This window comes from Choristoneura fumiferana, chromosome Z (assembly GCF_025370935.1).
Source record: "Choristoneura fumiferana chromosome Z, NRCan_CFum_1, whole genome shotgun sequence".
NCBI classification, from domain to species: domain Eukaryota; kingdom Metazoa; phylum Arthropoda; class Insecta; order Lepidoptera; family Tortricidae; genus Choristoneura; species Choristoneura fumiferana.
The window spans coordinates 36,829,185-36,849,135 of record NC_133472.1 but is presented as its reverse complement, the minus strand read 5'-3'; the positions used below and the strand labels follow the sequence as shown (position 1 = coordinate 36,849,135).

The window sequence follows — 19,951 nt, the reverse complement described above, 5'->3', positions numbered from 1 at the left end:
TGATGTTGAGGTCTGGTTGAGTGCGAATTTTACGTAGCATTATTTTAAGCTTTTTGTATATTATCCTCGTAAATTCTGAGATTAACTTTCTGAAAGTCTGTATATATTATGCATAGAACCATTATTATGCAGTCCAACTGTTTTCTTGAGAATACATAGTTTGATCATTAAAATTTCAAACTACTCGTACTTAGTTAACTTTAACTTTGTTTTATTTGCGAAATTAGCTAAAACGAAGAAAACCATTTGCTAAGCGTTAAGTTTCTATAAGTACTTAGGTATTTTGTCAAGTAAAATTTACAAAATGCCCTTTCAATATTAAAAACCTTAACCATTAATCTTTTTTTCCGCTAAAATATTTTAAATTCCAATACCACAAAATTCCGTTTCATAAAATTCTATGATTACCAGTAAAAAGAACGATGAATAAAGCAGATATAGACGGTCTTATCACGTGAGTACTCAGTACCAGCCTCGGCCAATATCATAGGCGATGCTGTAATTCAAAAGCAGCTTCTGAATACACGCGCGGTGCATCGGCAGTATACGTCTTTGCCGTTGACGTGCGAGTAGCGACGTGGGCCCGCGACGACGTGGTCGTGTACCGCCTTGAATAAATTGAATCCCGATATCATCTTGGCACAGATACTACCTTCATCCAGTAATGCGACTAAAATAAACATTAGGTACCTGGGAGACTGTAAAGTGGAATAAAGTAGGTACCTAGCTTCCGAAACAATATTGTAAAGTATTGTTTTGCTCTTCTCTAACGGATTAACGCTATACAGTCTTTTTGATTAGGTACATGAATGAAGTCGGTTAAAAAGAACGAAATTTTAATATAAACTTACGAGTACCCAATGTTGTAGTGGGGTGCGTCCCAAGTTATAAAAATAACCGGCTAGGAGCATGTCGGACACGCCCGAAATAGGGTTCCGTAGCCGTTACGAATAAGTACCTACTATTTTTTTAAGGATTTCGTATTTTGTACGGAATATTCCAAGTTTAGGTATATTTTATACCTTAGGCTGCTATTTACTCTTAAACTACTAATAAATCTCAAGAAAAACTTAATCCTTATACTTAGTTTTCTTTGTAAGTTTGATTATACTTACTACCATCCTGAATTTTTTTAAAATTTCCACCCACCGGTTTAGATTTTAGAGGAGGGGGGGGGGCGCTCGATTTTAATGAAAATTTTGCAAACAGATCACTGAATCGAAAAATAGTTTTAGCAACCCCCTAATGGTTTTAAAAGCCCTATCCAACGATACGGACGAACAGACAGACAGACAGACATGGCGAAACTATAAGGGTTCCCCGTTTTTGCCATTTTGGCTACGGAACCCTAAAAACGTTAGATTTCATTTCATATTATAAACGTTAATTATGTATAACATGAAACACTAAAATTTCACTGTTCAACGTTCAACGTTTCAACGTTCGATTAGTATAACAGTTGTTTTATATACTTTCATAAGAAATAACATGTTTATGGGCTAAATTCATATTATATAACATACATAAGTTATACCGCTTAATAACTTCTTATATAACATTAATATGATATAATATCAAGTGATATACTTTGTTTCTAAAATACTTGGTAAATTTTAAAATTATTAATAACTACGAGTAGAAAATTAAGTGCTTATCACCCTTTAATTTTTGTATTGCAAAGTTTTACTTCAAAATTTGTGCGAGCGAGCGAAGCAAGCGAGCAAGACGGTTCGGAGCAGAAGCGATTTGGATAGTTTAGGTTCAGAAGGCTAAGGCGGGAGCGAAGCAGAGCCTTCGATGATAGGTTTTTTTTATAACAGCGAAGAAACCGTAGAAGTGAAATTTTTTTTTTTATTTATATTTTTGAGCGTTATGTTTTCCGTTGTAAGATTAAATTAATGTTATAGGTTTTGGTTCTTAGACGTTGCGAATATTATATAATTTGATCGTTATGCTCAATGTATTTATGTCCATAGCTCATTATACTCGTACATAGTGAAATTATATATTTTTCATTCTATCAAACGTATGTTATATTTAAAAAAATATAGAAAGTGAAGTTATACGTAATGAATATTATATGTTTTGTTTTTATATATTGTATTACTTACTCGTACCCTTATAAGTATATTTAATTTTAACTTTGGAGTATTCAATTACTTTTAGGTTCTGATTAGCAGTAGGTACGCTTGCTCGAGTAACTCAAATCAATAGTAGATTGTACTACAAGAGCATAAAACGAGCCATATTGCCCAAGACGTTGATATAGCCTCCCGAGCCGGTACGGCGAGGGTGGATAGACACGTCGAGAGGAAAATGGGTTTAATGCTCGAGTTTTACACTCTGCTTTTTACTTCGATGGCGAGGAAATGAAATAGCAACAGTGGAAAGAGTTGTTCACTTACTAACTTACTATGTAGGTACATTTTATTTTTCATTAGTGATTTATTTTGATTGATTTTTAGTTTTATATAAAATTAAAATTTATTAAAAAAATATACAGAGACTTCTTTGTTTGTGGCTGTTGACACCTAATTACCTTGGTCTTAGACAAAGATTTTTTTTTATGCACTAGAGCATAAAACGTCATTTTATGTCGCCTAGATCCAGCATAAACACGAACTTTACGAGCATGAGAAGTGATTTTTTTTTAATCTAAAGGTAGCATTATAATGTTGGCGACTGCGACCAGATCGCGCGACCGACTGATTAGTATGAATTAATATGTAGCAATGACGGATACAATCGACCATGTCGTGCAAGTGCGAATAAATGTACGAATAAGAATAAATTCATTCTAAACAGTGGGCCGCAGTCGTTGACGGATACTTTAATAATGAAGAGTAGTTAAACGAATTAAATGGCAAATAAGTTATTGGTAAGAATTTCATTTTTAATACCAGCTTTTTTTGGTGACTGTACGAGTACTTGTATTCTCACCCAAACAACATTTTGCATACCAAATTTCAAGTCGATGCCATTAACTGTTGAAGAGTTTCGTCCTGTGGAGACGCTCCTAGCTGGACTACCAAGATGTCACTACCAGATTATTGTATTGTCTTGCAATTTACATAAGTATACCAAATTTCAAGTCAATCCAACCATTTGAAGTTGATCAAATTTAACTTGCAAGATTTGATTACGGACAGACAGACAACGGGACAGATAATAGCTTGTAAAAAACACGAAAAAATTGCAAATATATCATTTTTTTTTTTTTTTTTCAAATTGAATATTTACTATGACCGTTTGAATATGAAATGGTTTATCAGTTGGCATAAAACAACGGAATGGAATAACTTGAAGTCTGCGACATTATCGAAATTGGACGAAAGACAATGTTGGGAGCTTTTCACACTAAGATAAAATACCTATGGGTTTAAATTATTTCAACAATTTTGCACCAGACGTTATAGTGAATTATAAGAACGTGTGGAAATAAATACTACATCAACTGCAATTGACACTAAATGTCTTTTAGAAGCTAGTTCACGTATGTTATATTAAATTCAACTCGAAGCTAAACTTTCCGAGGGGTACGATCATTTGAATAAAATAGTTGTTTTCCGTCCAAACTGTATCTTTCGGATCCACCCACACATTTAGTCCAACTTGGCATGGATTTACTAGCGTATTCCCTTAAACCGCGCACACATCTCAAGCTGATTGATTTTGTGCTTTATAACTCCGCCACACCTCTATCTCAAAGAACATCAACATAGAATTTCAAAGTAGAAAGAGCTTAACTTTATGCTTTCAACTTAAGTTTCAAGAGTAACTAAAAGAAAATAGAAAACACCCAGTGTGTAGTATTACTTTGACATGTGAATGCCGCTTTGAAAGACTTTGTTTTTCAATTTTGCTTCTTGCAACCTTTGCTTCCTATACCTTTGGTGTAACTTATTAAATACGAGTAAATGATGAATATGGCGATGTCATCGTTCGACCTTACGACTTGGGAGAAAAGAATGTATGCCATTTGTTATTATACAATACAATACAATGACTTTTTATTGTACACCACAAATAATAAGCGATACAGGTACACACAGAGAAAAGTTACAAGGTAAGTAATAGGGGGCCTTATCGCTTAAGAGCGATCTTTTCCAGGCAACCTTTTTTAAGAAAGAGGTAAGGACTAAATTTGAGCAAACCCTACCTACCTAATACCTAGCGACATTTACTTTAGAATCGTGACTTAATGTATAAGTATAAAAAGTGACGCTACCCATACAATGTTTATTTTATGTTGAGTTATTTTATCAGGAGACCCACTTGCTCGTTTCAACATCATCATCCCAGCCTATATACGTCCCACTGCTGGGCACAGGCCTCCTCTTAGAACAAGAGGGATTGGGCCATAGTTCCCACGCGGGCCCAGTGCGGATTGGGAACTTCACACACACCATTGAATTGCTTCGCAGGTTTGTACAGGTTTCCTCACGATGTTTTCCTTCACCGCAAAGCTCGTGGTAAATTTCAAATGTAATTCCGCACATGAATTTCGAAAAACTCAGAGGTGCGAGCCGGGGCTTGAACCCACGACCCTCAGCTTGAGAGGCGATAGGTCAAACCACTATGCCACCATGGTTTTTTACTTGCTCGTTTGCCATCCAGTCGAATAAAAAAAAAGTGGAACAAATATACCTATTACCTGAATATTTTCCTATTTGGTGATTCGATTTATTTATTGCTCTTGTAAAGTTATATTCATTGAATTATGTTTCTAACAAAAACGTATACCTAACTCAAGTGTGGTTTTTTTTTAAATACCTACTTGTTTATCTAAAAATCCTTTTTTACTGCAGTATAAAAATCTTTAGTATAACTAGGTAGGTACATAGGTTAGGTACGTTTTAGTGCTAGCGTAGCCTCGCAATTCTGCTAGGGAACGTAAAAGTTTACGGTCAACCTGGCAAATGCGCTACGATAATCGAATGAAATCCTGTCGCATTCGAATGAAACCCTGTGCATTCGAATGGTGCCCTTGCACAAACTGCTGCGACACACTTTTTTATTGCCTAACTCGATCAACGGCATTTGACGCATACGAGATTTCTGCCACATACAAATGAAACTATTAATTGTTGCATGGCAATAACCATATTCGCAAAAATGTGAAAGCGTTGGATCAGAATACTACATTTATTGTTTTTACTAAAACGCCTCCACGGCACGTTTTAAAAATAATTGTAGTCAGTGTTTGAATAATAATCTTATTTAGGTACTTACGGTTTCATGAGAAATGATTTATAACTTTAATTTTAGTTTTATTATGAGTGTGGGTTTGTTTGTATTTAAGGGTTACTCACTAGAACCATGGAACTGATTAAAAAAAAAACTTTTAGTCATACAAATCTACACTATTCGAAATTATACGTTGAGTACTTTTTACTCGGGAAGGTGTTAAGTTTCCCCAGGACGCAGACGAAGTAACAGTCAACAACTAGTATTTTATATTAAAGTACTTATTAGTCAGTGGAAAACTAACAACTGCGTTGACTTTCAATCGATCTTTGTCTTGTTTGAATTCTGGAGCTTCAACAAGCTCGAGCTTCGTGTTGGGGCGGTAATTAATTAAATAGGAGTGAAAAGTGGCGCTTCATTCGGTGAGCACTGCAGTAAATAAACTTAAATTACTTACAAAATGAGCTATTTAAAAGTATTAGAAAAATTATTAGTGTATTGCAGCAGATAAAACCTTATTAAAAGGAACGCGCCACTTTCTTTGTAACCGTCACACTTTTGACATACTTACATAGGGTAATGTAGTGCATGTCAACGAAAATATTAAGTATGGGGTCTGTTGTTAATGAACAGGTAAATTTAGTTAGTATCATCTCCCTTGCTGGGGCTTGGGTCTAATTTCAGCCATAACAGTTAGGATTAATAAAACACGCCTTAACAGTAAATAAATAAAATTTCAAGATAGTTTGTAAATTATGACGATTACAATTTATTAATAGGCTGTGGGTAGTTTTGTTTGAGAAAAAATATAGGTGGGTACTTACACCCACCTATATTGGGTGGGGGTGGGTGGTTGGGTTACAGTGACAAATTAAAACGTTTGTTGTGGTTTGTTAGTCTAACATCTGGTAGCATGGTGTACGGTTGTGTTGGTCTGAAGATGTTCCTGGTTGAGTTCGAAACGTGTCAGTATAGTGTGGAGGTGGAGGCGACACTGCTTGAAAACGCATATCTTGCATAAACTTGGCTATCATAAGGTCGCGTGTGAGTAAGAATTATTTTAGTTCATTGTAGATTTTCACTTTCTCTATATTATTCGTTTTTTACGTTTTAAAGTAAACTCTTATTCTAGTTTAAAGAAAACCAGTATCCACCTGTTTTAATGAAATATGAAAGCCCCTGAATGTTTTGTTAACTAATAATTAACCGAAGCTCTAAAAGTATGTCTACTTGTTTTTTGCTTCGTGATTGTCTGAGGTAAGTAGATAGTTTACGTACCGGTTTTTTTCCATTATAAACCTATCTGAAAATTCGTTGTTGGGTATTTATATTTTTCTTGCAGTTAAAAAGATACCCCAAAGGCTTCATAACTTTTCCTAAGAAGAGGGGCGGATCTTAACTGTCGGAGGTGAAATATGTAAATAGCTAGCCAACGCTTTAAATGGACTAGTCTCTTCGAGTAATTTAAGGTTTAGACTTAATATTAAAGTCTTGGAAACAAAATGTGCATATGTATCATAGACAAAATAATACAGACTATACTTTGTCCATGATATGTATTTAAGTATGTTATAAATGCAGGACAGACTAAGTCATTTATGTATAGGTGTAGTGTAGTGTGGTGAGAAATATTTAAATAACCAGTTTTCACGTTCAACTTCTTACAATGCACCGATTTTCGAATTATGAAAAGCTCTCATTACACTTGTACTCTTAAAAACCGTGGTGATATTTGAATTCAGAACATCTAAAATCGAGAAAATTCAAAGCTCCTTTCCTACTGAATTCTAGTAGGAATTTCATTCATCGTTCCTGCTCCTGCACACTAGCAAAATTGCATAACTAACATACACTTTTTCCGTCAGCAATGATCGGCGGTATCGCCCTTCTTAATCCGCGAGTGCTACAGTTTATAAAACCACCATCTCCGTTGGAACTAAAGCAAAACGATAAAGCGAATGTAGTAAGCCGGCTTGACTTCCCGGCTCACCCCGTTCGCTGCCTCCTTTTATCTTAATATTCACTGATATTAAAAGTTAATCCGCAAAAACAACAGGAATCCGCCGCCTCCTCGGCTACTGTTATCTCAGTCTTCTAAGAAAAACAAGAGAGTGGTAATTTTTACATTGCAAAGGTAAAGAATAATAAGTGGTTTCAGAGTTTGTTTAATATGATAGGTTTTGCACTGTATGAATTGTCAAAAATATATAATGGGAATATCTAGTTAGTATTTAACTCTGTATTTATAGAGCAATAAGATCGTATTTTGCTAATTTTCTTCTTGAATGTGCCTGTTTCCTCATATTATATTCAAAATAGTGTTCGATGGAGAGTCATTGTAATATATCGTATAAAACTTAGTACCTTAAGGGCGTGTTAGACACGCCCATCATGAGTTTATTTATCCATTATTCATAAAAAGTTACAACCCCGTCATAGGACTGTTTTTTGACCCTTCAGATTTCAATATATGTAGGAGGAATAAAAATGTTATAATTTGTTTTTTCTTCTAGAACCGAGGCCTTATTGTTTAAAGCCCAAGTGTATGTTCCGAAGTATTAAATCGTAAATAAGTCCTTTCTTCCTTAATATTTACAAGTAAATATTTATTGATAAATAAATAAATAAAACTATTTACATAGAAATACCTTAAGACTTAAAATACTTACACAAGTTAAAAACTGAGCCTAAAACTAAAACAAATTGCTTAAGGCAAGGTCCCGAAGATGCTGGCAGCGTTTCCTCTTTGAATAGCTTAGCTAATTCTTTGTCCGAGGAAGCTGCCAGATCTTCGGTCCCCTGTGACGCCTACTAACCTTTTGGAAATGTCTTTGAAAAGTTTTAAAGCGCTAGGACCCCACGGACCAACATTGTCCTTAATATTGTGGCGTTTGGTATGAGGCTTTGTAGAGTTAGAAATGCCCTAATCAATACGTTCTATTTTCAGATCTTCTTCAGATATCTTTGTCCAGAGGGTAGAAAAGTGACACGTTGTATTATAAATATGTAAGGTTTTACTCACCATCGTGCGAGTCGTACATGTAGATGATTTCCTTCCATCCGTAGTACACGATGGTGTCAACAATCGCTCTGTGGTAGTCGGGTCGCATGCTCACAGCGTGGTCGATCAGTCCAGAAGACGGCGGGATTACCTGATAAAAGCCACCTTAGCATTAAATAATTTCAAAGGTAAAACTGGATTAGAGTTACACTCCTGCACCAAGGGTTCTGTGCAAATTTAAAAGACAGCAAAACATAATTTTGTACTTCATGGAAATTCTGTGAAAAACAAGATTTTCAATTCAAAATCAGTGACTTTTGGACTATCCTTATACTTGTATTGTAAGGCCTTATGGTTTGCTGCTATTTTGATAGAAAGTAGTACAATACAATACAATATAAATACCTATTATTTAATGCTCACCACAAATCGCTTAAAAGCGATCTCTTCCAGACAACCATTTGGGTACAGTCAACTAATTCGATTCCTACGCCACCGTAGAATCTTGTTTAACTAAGAAGGTTTCATGGTGGCCTAGGTAGGAATCAGATTGGTTAACTGAACCCTATAGGTTTTGATTTATATGGTTTCCATGTAAAACCACACAATGAAAACATCCTGTAAAAGCACGGAACCCGAAATGGCAAATGTCTCAGAAATTCTTCAACAACAATCATTACTCAGATTCGCTTCCACAAAAGAAATAATAATCAATGGTACTTAATCCCAATAAATCTTTTTTTATGTCAATGCCAAGCTAAATTAAATCAGAGTAATGACTGCCAGCGAATGCAAAGGGGCCCCTCAAAGTCGATTGTCCTTTAGCCATTTAATTTATACTCGTCAAACGCTGTCAGCGGGTAGAAACGGCCTTAGTAGGTATAAAGAGAAAAAAAACATTAGTGCGGACAGTCATTATTATTTTAAGCTAGCTTTTACCCGATGCTTGGCGCAAACTAATACATCTGTCTGTAGAATTGAAATTCCGGGATTTTATTTCTCTTGAGAATTCGTAAAATAGCATCGTTGTGTTCGTTTACGTTGCAAGAAGAAAACCTGTAAAAATCTCATGTCTCTAGACTCAGCGGTTGCACATGACATTACGGAAAGTCCCGAGACTCTTTGTCTATGTTTACACCTCTTCACTGTAAAATCGCAGGAATGATATGCCTAAATATTATCAAATTTGGCAAAAAGCAAGTTTGTACATCCTTCTTCTATGCCATACGATTAAATAAATAAATACGGATATAGCCAATTTTTAGCAAGAGTTTTAAGAAAAAAAACTGTATATTTTTAACCAATGGACCGATTTGTTAAAAATAGGCTATTGTCCTAAAAACTTCTATCGCTTGTAATTAGAGCTTTCAAATATTACCGGTAGGTAGCTAACTTCAAGTAAGTCTCGAAAATTCTCAAATAGTGCGAATAGGGCCGAGAAAAATATATGTACTTATTTATTAAATTTATTTCTTCGCTTACAACTGTTTTTATAGGTAAGTGCATATTAGGTAACCTAAGACAATAGTGTAACTAATTTTCATTATACTACTACATTATACATCTAAATCATTCCTCTTATATCCCAGCCTATATACGTCCCACTGCTGGGCAGGACAAGAGGGCTTGGGCCATAGTTCCCACGCGGGAACTTCATACACACCATTGAATTGCTTCGCAGATTTGTGCAGGTTTCCTCACGATGTTTTCCTTCACCGCAAAGCTCGTGGTAAATTTCAAATGTAATTCCTCTTATGATAAATTATAAATAATGCAGACTTAGTGAATTCATTCAGAGGACACAAGAACAAGTAAATGCATTCGGCTATTAGGTTGAGGGCGCGGAACGCACGCCTCATCGGCGCCATCCGGAGCCAGCAGGCGCGGCCAACCACGACGCCATACGCACCTATCAGGCAAGCTAATGTTGATGATACTCAATACCCGGCTATTGTGTATTTTACCCCTTATTAATTTGAACACATACTTTACCACACATAGCTCTCTATGGACTCGCAAATCGTTGTAGCCCACCACCATTCCCAGCACAAATAAATTTGGATACAATAGTGGGTAGAATGGATATACTCCATACATCGTCAAAAACAAGGTCCTAATAAACTTGTTCTGAATTCGCTCAATCATCAGCTGATATTTTGCTTCATGTCGCGCCCATGTGACTGCATTACACTCAAGGACACTACGCACAAATGCATTATATAAAGCGATAATTGCATTGATATTGGTGAACTTATAGGAACGATTAAGTACAAATCCTAGCACTCTATAGGCTTTTTGCAAATATTGATTTGATGATGTGGTCCCGAAGTCTTAGATCCAATGTGACTCCTAAATCTAATATTCGTTACCCTTTGTAATTTCACATCGTCAATTCTGTAATCGTGGATTATTAGGATTTTGTAATCGCGTAAAAGTAAAAGCCAAGCACTTCGTTGTATTAAAGTACAGCTTATTTGCTTTACTCCATGAAACAACTCTGTTTATATCGCACTGAAGTTTCTCACAGTCTATCGCACTCTTAATAGGTAGGTATATTTTGGTTAATTTTTTTGTTTGATGTCGAAATAAAGTTATGTCTGTGTCTAAATAAACAGTAAACAGTCTGAATTCTTAATCACATGAGGCTCATTGACCATAATAATAAATTCAAGCGGGCCCAGGTTGTATTCCCTTGACTTACTCCCGACATTACAAAATAAGGTTCTGACCTATAACTAGCGTACTCGACGGTTACCTAATGATTCGCCGACTATTTTTAGGCAGATTATTGATTGGCAGACAACGTTTCGCCGAGTAACGGTACGCCGATGAATTTGTACGCAGATGTATTGTTTCGCAGACTAACATTTCGTAACTCAACCTTTAGCAGACTATTTACTTGGCATATGAGTCAGTAAGCCGTACAACTATTTACAGAAATTCGTTTAGCCTATTAATCACTACACATTTTGCACATTTGGTCGAACAACCTTTCGCTTTTGTAACGGTTGAACTATTATTCAGTGCGCATATCAACTTTTCGCATCTTTTCGTTTCGCATGGGGACTGGCATTCAATACCGTGAATATGTGTGGATTACACTATGGCCTTATTGGCATTTTTACACGCCGTGCTAACCGCGCATTCTTTATGATTTTTTCATGTACCCTCACAAGTTTCAAACGTATAACGCAAGTAATAAACGTATTTTTGACCATCATTTGTATTTATTTTACATTGGAGTTTAAACAAACCAAGTCGCGATGCTAGCAGTTCGGTTCTGGCACTTCGCCGGCCGCTACCGCGGCACGCTCGCTTCGCTCGCTCGGCTCGTGCGTTGTTGGTCGCAATTCTACCTAACACTCCTCCTCGCTAACGCTCGTCGTCACACCTAACTTCATTTTGATAAAAGCTAGTATATTTATATAGTCAACTCAGATAAAATTGGCCGATTTTATCTACGCAGATTACGAAACAAAAATCGACTGAACATTAAATCTACTTAACAATATGAATGCCATGTGATAACTCTGCTTATCGTGTCTCGACGAACAGTTGTTCGGTTAACTGAAACAATTACGAAACAAACAATCTACTAAACGTAAATCTGCTTATCGCTATTCTTCCTACCGACTACTCGGCGAAACGAATAATAGGCGTAACGAAATTATACCAAACGTTGCTCGGCCAAAAGAAAAATCTGCCAACAGTTGTCTGCGAAACGAAAATCTACGTAATGAAACTCGGCAAAACGACAGGTCACCGTACTCGACATACTGACGTTTATCTGTCATGTAGCTTACAAAGAACTTTAACAGGTGGGGAGTAAAGCCCACGTTGGCTAGTTTTTCATTCAGCGGTTTTTGATTGCTAGGCTGCCAAGATGACGGCCGTCAGTTGCTAGGGGCAACGCCCGTGACCCTATGTTGTTTAAAGTTTAACTACTTATTAATTTGCGATTTTATTAGTGCTATTTTATAAAACCTTCGATAATTATAATAATTGTCTCTAAGACCGTGGTTTATTTTTTTGTGCAGCATTAAGACTAAATAACAATTTATGATCCACAAACCTCCGACACACACTACACACACTTCACAAAAGCCAACTTCAATAAAGCACTCACAGCCCCTGTATTGAATGTTTTTCACACTAAAAAATGTCCGTTATAATTCAAACTGAGTAACACTATTTATTTACAAGGTCAAAATTTAAAATCAGGTTAAGATTTATTCACTAATTCATAATAAGTACGCGCCGTTCGGCCGAATAACTGCGTTCAGCCAAATTTTTTTTTTGCGCATGGCTAGATTCTAAGGCGCTATTCAGCCTCCGACAGGGCGACAGCCAAAGAGGATGAGAATTTAAAATTGTTCTTTATTCAAAATACGTGCACCTAGTGCTTATATTTTGGTGATATGATTTTATTAACTTGTAATGTAATGTAACTAATTATGTTTGTTAAGGTGGAATTAAATAATTTAATAATATTAAATATTTCAACTTAAATTTGAAGTGGATATCTTCAACCGATTGAGCTGAAATTTTGCATGCATGTATAAATCCGATGACAAAGCAATATTATTATGACGTAGAGCTGATCTGATGTGATGATGAATAAAATTTAGATGTTGGCCATACCTACTCTGTAATAAAAAACGACACGACCGCATCGATTTTGGTCTCATTTGATTCGGGAAAAAAGTACCGCCAACAAAAAAGCTTGTATTAGATTTTTTACAAAAAATTATTACTGAACTATTTGTTTTTAAAACATTGTACGAAGGTGCGGAACCCTTCATGCGCGAGTCGCTCGCACTCGCACTTGACCGATTTTCATCAAAAGCTTTGCGAAAATCAAAATAAGCGGGGTCAAACTGCTCCCCACCGTCGACTTCAGGTATAATCTGGGCCGAGTAACTAAGCAAATTACTGGTTGTGCTACAACCGAGGCGAAATCCGTGTTGTGCGTGACAGCTGATTGCATAGTCGATCATAAATAGAACCTTGCAACGCGCATTCAAAAACTTTGCCAGGGGGTAGACAGCACTGCCACCGCCCTGTATCCATCTACACATTTACCCCCGATATATCTATCCTTAAACAAGTAATCTTATTGTTAGCTAGCTTTTGCTGTCATCGAGACATGGATTAAACTGAAAACACTTTGTTTGCAGAACAGTTTTCATCACTGAATTAGACAAAATGGTTTTGAACTTGATGTTTAAGTAATATTCAGACATCCTGCAAACAGGGCTTGAAACGATACTAAAAATACCGATAAACATATACCGCTTTAGGAACGACACTTTTGGTACTAGTGCTTGAAGCTAGATCGAAAATACCAGTGCTAAAGCGGTGTTCTTGGTCCGCGTTTCAAAACCTGTCTACAAAGCAGTCGACACTCGGGAAATGAATTTGAAATACAACAGTTTTCGATATTAAAAAAAGGTAATATGTAAAAACCATACCTTCTCAGGAAACCAGGGCGTAACGAAGGGCATCTGGAAAGTGTTTGTGTAGGAATGAAGCGTGTCGAACGATTCTGGCGTCACTGCGCCCAGCATGGCAAACACGCCGCGTGCGAACTGGTTGCAGACTGGAAGGAAAAATTATGTTCAATATATCTACTAAGTAAATTGCCATAGAGCGATATGGCTTACCATAAGGTAGCCCACTTGCCCGATTGCTTTTTTTTGATCGCAGCTAGGGTAGCTTAGCTTATTACAGTGTTGCTGATTGATAGTTGAACATCGATATTCTTACTGTTATATCCAGACCATCGAATCGATAGCTTGATACGTGATAATATTATCAATAGTAGTTAAGAAAACCATTAGTTTCTATGGGTTACGTTCAAAAATTTGGACTCGCTCCTATTTCTTAAGATCCATTATGGATTTACTGAGATTTTATTTTCCAACTAGATCATTCTTATTAAACCGTGGTTCTAATGAGATTTTATTTATCATTTGATACACCAATACTTCTTGTCGCTACAAATGGATCTGAAGAGAATATTTTTTATAATTACGAGTAGATCTATTGATATGCTCGAGCATGGATCTATACAGATTTTTCCTACTGGTTCCATTGATATCCATAACAATGGATTAAGTGACTTTATTAATCCCACTGAATATATTTACACAGATTCATTAAGAATCTAACAAAGATTTCAGCCCCACTAGATCCACTGATGGTCAGCGCCGTTCGAAAGACCGGCAATTTTTTCTCATTGAGACCATTTCGTGACGTGTGCATGTGCATTAGCGGCTTAAGCTAAGCATGAAGAGGTTACAGTTGGACAGACATAAAGACAACGCAATTTCGCAAAATAATATATTATATTTTTTTTCAAACACAATCTTGAAAGCAGTTTTACATTACCATGTGTCTACGTTCTAGGAGTACCTACTGAAATCGAGACGGATTAAATCGGACGTTCACTTTATTTTCAAGTTCATTAAATTTAGCTCCACTGACAGGCTTTTAGGGTAATTGCATTAGGGTGCAATTACAACGGGGAGAAGGGAAACGATCGAGCCGATGTCAATATCGATATCTGTTGAAACTGTTAAAATGAATTGGTTATTAAGACGATGCAAATTGGAAAATCTTGGTTCTCGTTTAACGTTTTAAGAAAGAAAATATTTACGTAAATAACAAAGTAATACCTACATATTTGTAAACAAGCTTATGCTAATTTACTTTAATACATAACCTAACCTAACCAACAAAAAGTTGGAAAACCCACGACATTGCCACTTCAAAGTTCAATATCTCAAAACCGCTGCTAGAAACCTGCTTTCAAAAAAAAAACCGCATTCAAATCGGTCCACCCGTTTTAGTGCTACGGTGCCACAGACAGACACACATAGCGGTCAAACTTATAACTTCCCTCTTTTTGCGTCGGCGGTTAAAGACAAAGTAGATGGACTATCTCAGTGAAGTAAAAAACTAGACAAATCAAATTAGAGCAGGGTGACCCATGTACCCATTTACACTTTCTTACTTAATAAATAACATTAATCATTATGGTAAACGTGCTAGTCACCTGTCGTAGTAGGTGCTGTCTTTTCTTTAATTTTATTTTATATCGTCTATTACTAATAATGTGATAACTGCTTTTGGAGTAAATACGCCTTTAAAACATCGCTTTAAGGCCCATTATTTCTCTTTACGACTGAGGGAACTCCTCAATCTAAGTCAGTTTAAACTTAGTTTGAAACATGTATGTTAAACATATACATTACTAGATTTTTCCCGCGGCTTCGCCCGCGTGGTATTCGGTTATCGCGCGCTGTTCCCTCAGGAACTGTGCATTTTTCCGGGATAAAAAGTAGCCTATGTCACTCTCGGGCCCATAAAATATCTCTATACCAAAAATCACGTCTATCCGTCTCTCTGTTACGGCGTGAAAGACGGACAAACATACAAACACACTTTCGCATTTATAATATTTATTAGTATGGATGTTATGATTTTAGGACTACGTGCTTCAATAGGAAAAACACAGCATCACTAGCGTGTTTGTCCATCTCAGTCAATGTGATCCGAAATTACTGAACTTATTGAGTTGAAAATTAGAACACATAGTAAGTCGGTGACCCAAAAGCGAACGTACTACGTAAAAAAAATATTTTTCAAATGTGAACTACTTTTGAGTGGTAAATGAATAAACTATTATAAAGTGATCTTTATATTTTTTTATATATCTTATTCTTTTATTATATTTTGTTGTTATATAATTTTAAGATAAAGAGAATTTAAGTTAGTATTTAGAAAACTACTGTGCCCAAAATATTGAAAACTAAATGAAATATTATTAATATTATGATTATAGTTTTTTTCATTTAGGTTTTTTTGACATTTTGTATTTTTTATTGTATAATTGTTTTTTTAGTATCAGGTATTGATTTATTTTGATTTGGACTGTGTTATGCTGTATTAACAAATTTATTTTATTGTTAATTATATTTCAATGACTTAAAACTTAACGAAAAATAGTCTTCTACCTATAAGTTACAGAAAAGCCAATTTAAAGTCCGTACCTAATGTCTAAAAAGCACATGATCCTCTCCACGCGATTAACTCGGATTTGTTCAGTTTTTTTTTATTAGGATTATCTTAATTTTTTAACCTCTAGCAAATGATGAAGGACATTAAGCCTGCTTTCGGTTGCGGAGCTCTGTTAAAAATGTACAACAGTAGTCAGGCCACTGTAACAGTAAACGCACCCCGGGGACCTAGTGAGCGCGTTGTTACACGGATGAACGAACGAAGGCAGCAAGTCTCTTTTCGCACATTTACCCTGATTACTCGTTATGATCAAACAGCTCTAATATTCAAGATAATAATTTCAGTTATTTCAGTACAAATAATAAATTAAGATAAGTCTCGACTCGACACGAGCTTCATAGAAGGTCATAAAGTTGATAAATTTTCTCTAAGGACTTTGTCTTTTTTACTCTCAAAATGCTGTAACAAAGTATTGCAAACTCGTTCTAAGAGGGCCGTCTTTTGACACGTAATTCTATTTATAAGCCGACGAACTAACGCTTTGCTTTACAATATAAATTTTCTTGCTTGCTAAATAATGGAAGTTGTTCTAGTTGCCTCGTTGAGAGGTTTTAGGTTGGGCTATTTATAATTTTGTAATCTGTGCATTGATGACCAAACAAACGATTTATAGATAGCTATATCACTTCTAATTCAATAAAAAATACTTATAACTCCTTAAATTATTAGTAATTATTAGTTCCATCACACTTATTTCTAATTGGGGACCTATTTAGGGATCACTCGACACAAGTGAAAATTTATGATTGGTTATTTGGAGTCTTTATGTATTTTTTTTTATTACAAATCGGACCTGGGTTCGATTCCCAGCGCTGGTCTCTTTTTCTGGTTTTTCTGTGCATCTATGTCCCAGTTTGTATTTTCGATAGTGAAAATTTGCATATTATTCAGTTTAATCTGAATGTTCGACTTTTTATCACGATAAACTATTAAAGTTATGATTAAAAAAAAACAGTAAAAACTAGTATCCTGGGTACGGAATAAGAACTATTCATAACCAAAAAATATCTACTACATTACATAGAACATGTAAATATTTTTTTCTGTATCGGCCTGCACATTTTGAACACTGTGTTAGCCGAAACCGTCCTCAAATAGTAGCTTTTCACCCGGCCTACCAAGTAATTTAATAACCATCAATTTACCTTCCGTTCTTAATGTACCTTTATTAAAATACTGGAGTACAGTCAACAGCGTATAAGGCTTAACCTGCCAAAAAATTAATTAAATTTTATGCCTAAATTGTTTGAACTCATAATTAATGTTGAAACTATATTGTAAGTACCTTTAACACTACTTATATTTCTGGTGAATAGCTAAAATACAATTTTTTACGATGACGGGTTGAAATTTGGACAAAGTCTATTAAACATTATTATTGTAGTACGAAATCCGATTGCAAGATTATCTATCTCATCATGGACAAAAGTAAGGGCCATTAACCATCCCAAAATTACTTAGAAATAACCCAAATCCACAAGAGTCTCGTTGGCCGCATTGATAGGTACAAGTATATAGCCATCCGGTTTTTTTTTTGGTAGTTAGTAATTACATTATTTTTGAGAACAAAGAAAATCTTTACGGAAATGCTGGACTGACATCTTTGGGGTAATCTCTCATCCTCATTATTAATGACCTGTAGGCCAGACACCATGTTGTAGCTTAGACATTCAAGGTCTTAAATATACTGAGCGGCAAAAAATCTGACCCTCAAATGTATGCAGAATTGGTAATTTTGTATGAAGGGTGGACCAAATTTTTTGCCGCTGAGTATATAATATAAGTCTGCCTCGAAGCCATCAGCCGAGACTGCCTTATAAAAAAAATCATGAATGAATTGGCATGTAAACTTTGTAGAGTACTAAAGTACTTGGTCCTTATTTAAATGGCTTTCGTTTAATTAATAATTCAATCAATGCGCGCTTTATTTTAACCTCCAGGCGCATTATGATTCACTTTTCAAAATACATGTTAAATTTTAATGTGAAAGAACGGGGCCGAAAATAGTGAGCACTGGAAGCGCTGACTATGTTCAATTATATACAGAAGGTCACTGGGATCTATCTATTTTCGCCTTAAAGTTGCTATCAGATCTCATGCTAACTACATGATACTCGTTTTTCATAACATCATGTGTTCCATTCAAAAATTAAAACGCACTTTTATTTGCAATCAGTTATATCAAGCAGTCAATATAAATTTGTTTGTTATAATAAGAAAATCTCGCGAAGATGAAATATTAAGGCTTTGAACAGGAGCCAAAATGCTGTTTAACGTATGGAATACCCTGACTTCTGTGATTCAAATAAATATTAAATTTAATGAATAAAATGCTTCTGGTACATGTAGTTTAAAAGATTTCATCGCCAGTTTTATTACTGTTATTTTATATGTGATCTTATGATTATTCGGAAATAAATATATCGAAAATCTATCAGAGTGATGTTGTTCAAGACTTAAAGAAAAACCGGCCAAGAGCGTGTCGGACACGCCCAAAATAGGGTTCCGTAGCCATTACGAAAAAGTTAAGTAATATTTTTCTAAGGATTTCGTATTTTATACGGAATCTTCCAAGTTTTGGTATATTTTATACTTTAGGCTGCTATTTAAGAGTAAAACTACTAATAATTCTCAAGCAAACCTCGCCGTTATAGTTTTCCTTGAAAGTTTGATATAATTACTACCATCCTGAATTTTTTCAAATTTTTCCACCCACCGGTTTAGATTTTAGGGGGGGACGCTCGATTTTAATGCAAATTTGCACTTTAAAGTCTAATATTTCGCAAAAAAATCAATGAATCGAAAAATCGTCTTAACAAACCCTTAATGGTTTTAAAATAACTATCCAACGGTACCCCACACGATATGGTTGAATGTGAAAAAAAAATCACCCCCACTTTACGTCTATGGGAGGTACCCTAAAAAAAATTTTTATTGAGTTTTTTTATTGTACCATTTGGTCGGCATAGTTTACATATATATCCGTGCAAAATTACAGCTTCCTAGCATTGATAGTCCCTGAGCAAAGCCGCGGACGGACGGACAGACAGACAGACAGACATGGCGACACTATAACGGTTCCGTTTTTCCCATTTTGGCTCCGGAACCCTAAAAAGATTTTTTTTTGAGAAAAATAAACCAGCTTTAATATTGAATGCTTTCTTTAAACTACTCGTAACAGAATGCCTAAGCTATGGCTGTTTTGTCCACCACCTGCCGTGACATAACCGTCGCTATTGCACGTTTAGCAGCAACCCGTGGAGGTGGATTTGGATGACTTTGGGTCTGCACCAAATCTCCATACGAGTCTAAATTTTGAACCAATATTATGATTATTTTACTCACAAGGTGCTGTATTTTGTCATGAGACAATTGTTGTTGAATTTAATAGTAACTTAAGGTTTAAATTAGGTACAGAATCCTTCGAGCAACAACACGGCCGTAGCCGGAAAGTACTCGACGTTAAACTAAATAGCTGGCGTCTGCGGCAGCTTCCTTTTTCACGGCCTATTTGCCTTTGTTTTCCCTTTTAATTTCCGTGTCACTTTTTTGTTCATTGTTCTCGTTTTGCCGAGGCAAAATATGGCCTAGGCTTATTCCTATCTGTCACAACAATTAAGTAGGGATCTTTTATTGATAGCGTTAGACGATCCCTCTGGAAGCAATTATGAAGCATTGAGA

At 35.7% G+C, this 19,951-nt stretch overlaps 1 protein-coding gene across 3 annotated transcripts in view; it reads right to left on the bottom strand.

The window, feature by feature from the left end:
• Window positions 1–19,951, bottom strand: part of LOC141436141 (glutamate receptor 1-like) — a 129,451-nt gene that overhangs the window by 84,693 nt on the left and 24,807 nt on the right. For all 3 annotated transcript variants that reach the window (XM_074099034.1, XM_074099017.1, XM_074099026.1), the window contains exons 3-4: window positions 13,660–13,787; window positions 8,210–8,339 (exon numbers count right to left, since the gene is read on the bottom strand). In XM_074099034.1, coding sequence (XP_073955135.1) covers window positions 8,210–8,339; window positions 13,660–13,787 — 258 coding nt within the window. The remainder of the gene's footprint in view (window positions 1–8,209; window positions 8,340–13,659; window positions 13,788–19,951) is intronic.